This window comes from Borostomias antarcticus, assembly GCF_949987555.1.
Source record: "Borostomias antarcticus genome assembly, chromosome: 10".
Lineage (NCBI taxonomy): Eukaryota > Metazoa > Chordata > Actinopteri > Stomiiformes > Stomiidae > Borostomias > Borostomias antarcticus.
This window is the reverse complement of record NC_140243.1, coordinates 20,175,152-20,178,820: the sequence shown is the minus strand read 5'-3', so window position 1 is coordinate 20,178,820 and position 3,669 is coordinate 20,175,152. Positions and strand designations below refer to the sequence as shown.

General features: G+C 57.6%; 1 protein-coding gene across 1 annotated transcript in view; it reads right to left on the bottom strand.

Annotated features, from left to right (window-relative positions):
• Positions 1-2,426: 2,426 nt before the first annotated feature.
• Positions 2,427-3,669, bottom strand: part of grin2db (glutamate receptor, ionotropic, N-methyl D-aspartate 2D, b) — a gene marked incomplete at both ends in the record, with an annotated part of 43,684 nt that continues 42,441 nt past the window's right edge. Inside the window, 1 exon segment of the mRNA XM_084444590.1 lies at positions 2,427-3,669. This exon segment is cut by the window's right edge and continues 2,033 nt beyond it. Within this exon segment, the coding sequence (XP_084300716.1) occupies positions 2,427-3,669 (1,243 nt within the window).

The following is a 3,669-nucleotide window of genomic DNA, read 5'->3' as shown; positions in this document are numbered from 1 at the left end:
GTAACACTCCCCACCATCCAGACAGAATCAACAGCATCCAAAAAGGCTACAAAGTCTAAAAGTAGGTCTACGTTTGCTACATCATGTCAAAGCTACATCGAACTACGAGAGAAGGGGGGGTGGTCTGCGGCTGGTCTCAGCGCCAGAGGCTGGGAGAAGAGGGGTATTTATGGCACGCAGCTCTGGAGACGTACACCACCGCGCGCTACGACGTTTGGCACAGCTTGCACGTTGCATTTGGCACGGCTTATCATTGGTTCAGGCCATATCTGTCTGTCTGAGGCTCTACTGTAGTTATATCACACAGCATTGTGTCATAGTCACATTGAAGAGGGCAATATTGCCAGAGCAGCAGTCTTCCTATATTTCCATTTGAATCAGTGACGCTAGAAGTGGCCCCGAGTAGAGCGGCCCTTATCAGTCCTTTCCCCTCAGACAAAAACAAACAGTCAGATGGACTCAGAGCTGAGGGCACCAGAACAAATGGTTTTTCTTATTGGTTTAACGCTGGTAACAGTGAGAATATCTTTATCTTATCTTTTGTAAGTTGACTCAGATAAGAAAACAATAAGAAACGACAACTATAAGAAAAATATATTATTGAATTAGGTGTTGGCACAGGCAAGATTGAGCCCATGGTGTCAGGTATTGTGCAGGGTAGATTATGGTAGTGCCGCATGTTTAGGTAATGCAGTGACCAATTGTGCTTCTTAAAACCCATTTCCTTCACATTGGTGGTTGCCAAACAAGACAGCATGATATACTATACGAACTGCTTTAAAATACACTACATCAAGTTTCAATGGGCCTTAATTCACCCTGACAGAGCTAACTGTGCTAAATGTTACAGTGAATAACTACTTATCATTTCTTCGTCAATCATGTAAAAATTAGGCCCTCTAAAGCCTCCTCTCATAGGAATACGCTCGGCCATATTTGTATAATATGCAGCCATCTAGTGCCAATTATAGATATTGCAACCAATTACTGCTCCAATTATCTCTTGTATGATAGAAAATGATGTATTGCTTGTGTGTGAAATAGGACAGGGATCTGCTGTATCTATAAAAACAGATGACTGCAAACCAATTAAGCTGAAAAGCTCTGGAGTACAAATTTGGCAGAGCATTTAAACACTGCTCACAACGAGCACCAGCCATAGCCCAGCCCCCTTTCCGTTAAAACACTAACACAGTGAGAGCAATATATAGATAGATAGATTAAAAAAGAAGGTTTGGGGAGAAAAGTCAGAGTAAGAAAAGTAAAGACAGACAGGAAAGAAAAACCTGCTACATGTTTGTTTTGTTTTTTTAAATTTTAAATCTCGTTATTTTTCTTCTGAAGTTCAGTTTGTTTTTCAAACACAGTGGCGTTAATCGCGCCAGCCGGTAGACCACGCCTCCTGTGTTCTGAGTTCTGATTGGATCAAAGGTGAAATGATGGGCTCCAAGTCTTTCCTGTTCAATCTGGTTGGGTAAGAGGGTTTGTAGTAAATATGACATCACAGAGAAAGTTCTGGGGCACGGTAGCACTAGACGGGTCGATGATGTCATGGGGTCAAAGGGGAAGAGAGTAGCATCGTCCAGACAGTACACACAAGGGGGGGAACTGCATTGCTTTTATATCATCTGATTTACAAAAAGGGAGAGAGAGAGCAGGGATGGTCTCTCCGATATGACGATGCAGTCCGCCCGTCCAGTTCATAAGTGGGATGTTTGACACACTGTAGCTTTCAGCCAATGAGAGACGGGAAAGCAAGAGTCAGTCGACCAATCGTTGGATCTTACAGCAGGCCGGTCTCTCCAGTACCAACGAGGTGTGTTCTCAAAGCCAGAGGGAGGGAGACGTTTTGGGCGCGCGCGCGTGTGTGTGTGTGTGCGTTTGTGTGTGTGTGTGTGTGTGTGTGTGTGTGTGTGTGTGTGTGTGTGTGTGTGTGTGTAAACATGACATCATTACTCACAGGTTGGAGACTATTCCTATCCAAAGCTGTGCCTCGGGGAGGAGAGGAGGACCGACGATGACATCACAAAGCTCAGTTCCGACCGGAGGAGGAGTTCTGGGGCCGCCGTCGCCCCGGACGACGCGGCCTCGCCCTCGCTCTCGTCGTCGTGGGAGCCCTCCAGGCGCACGTAGGTGTGGCGTCGGACCGTGGCCCGGACCAGGACGCGCACCAGGGACCTGCCGGCCACGGCGCCGCTCTCCTCGCCGCCGGCCGCACGCGCAACGGCCGCCGCCACCGCCGCCGCCACCGCCCCCCTAGCGCCGGCCGCTACGAGGTCGATGCTCGCAGTCCCCGTGGCGGTCCCCGTGGTCTCCACGCAGGCGTCGTCGTCTTTGGTTCCGGTTGGCACGGCGCGGCGTCGGTCATCATCATCATCATCATCGGCGGCTGCGTCCGGCGCGTCTCCCTCTCTCGTCTCCCCCTGTCATACCTCGCTCTCCAGGCTGGAGAAGTGGGCGGAGCCTCGGCGGGAGCACAGGCTCTTGGCTTTGAGGGGCAGGTGGGGTGAGTAGAATCGCCTCGGCTGGGGCACGGAGCGCAGTCTCTGGTACTGGAGCTTGGCGCTGGCGGCCGCCCGGCCCGACCCAGAACGGGGCGGGGACACGGGCGGAGGAGGCGGGGCCGGGACCGGCAGGGACGCCGACGGCTGGGGTGGCGAGGGGGATGGCTGGGGGGCGTGGTGGTCGCCGGCGCCGAGCCCTGGTTGTGTGCTGAGGCTGAGGTTGGACTGGCTGCCCGACTGGGCCTGGCCCGGCTCGGGCTTGGAGGGGAGGGGCTTGGGCCGGGTGGCGCCGCTGAAGCTGTGGCAGTGGGGGCGGAGCTCCTCTTGGCTGCGGGACAGGGCGGTGGCGGCGGAGGAGGCGGACACGCCCCTTTTGGAGCGGGGTGTGGCCGGCGGGCGGCCATGGGGGTGGGGGTAGGGGTGCGGGAGGGGGTACTGGCTACAGGAGCACAGGGCGCCCGCAGGCTCCGCCTCCCCCCTGTCCCTCGCACGCCCCTTCCCCCTGCCGCCCCCCCCTCCTCCTACTCCTTTCCACCTCCTCTCTCCTTTCATGGGGAGCTTGTCCACGGACCAGTACCTCCGTGGGGGGGGGAGGGCTGTGGGCGTGGGGGGCCACTGGGAGTCCAGCCCTCCGCTGCCTCCGCCCGCCCCCACTAGCCCCGCCCCCGGCCCCGACGCCCAGAACTCCCCCCCGGCCCCTCCCCAGCCCTCCGCCCGGCCCCCTAGGATGGAGTCGTCCCGGCTGTTGACGCTGCCCCCTTTCTCCCTGGCAGGGTATGTGCCGAAGAACCACCCCCCTCCCCCGATGCCCCCGGCCCCCGCCCCGCCCCCCTCCCAGTAGCGCTCGAAGCGCCCGAACTCCCCCGATGACCCGTCGTCCGAGTAGCTCTCCTCCGCCCGCGCCCTGTCCCTCTCCGACTCGGACACCGCGCCCCTCCTCCCCCCCGCGCCTCCCCCCGACCTCCTCGCCCTCTCCTCCGCCCGCCCCCTCGCTCTCTCTCGCCCCCTCTCCTCCTCCTCGTCTTCGTCCTCCTCGTCCTCGGAGTCCCACTCGTGGAGGGAGGGCCCCTCCCTGGCGCGCCCCCTGCCCCTCTCGTAGTGCATCAGCAGGGGGCGCTTTTCGGCTCCTCGCCCTCCGTCCGTTCTCTCCATCCCTCCGCTCCTC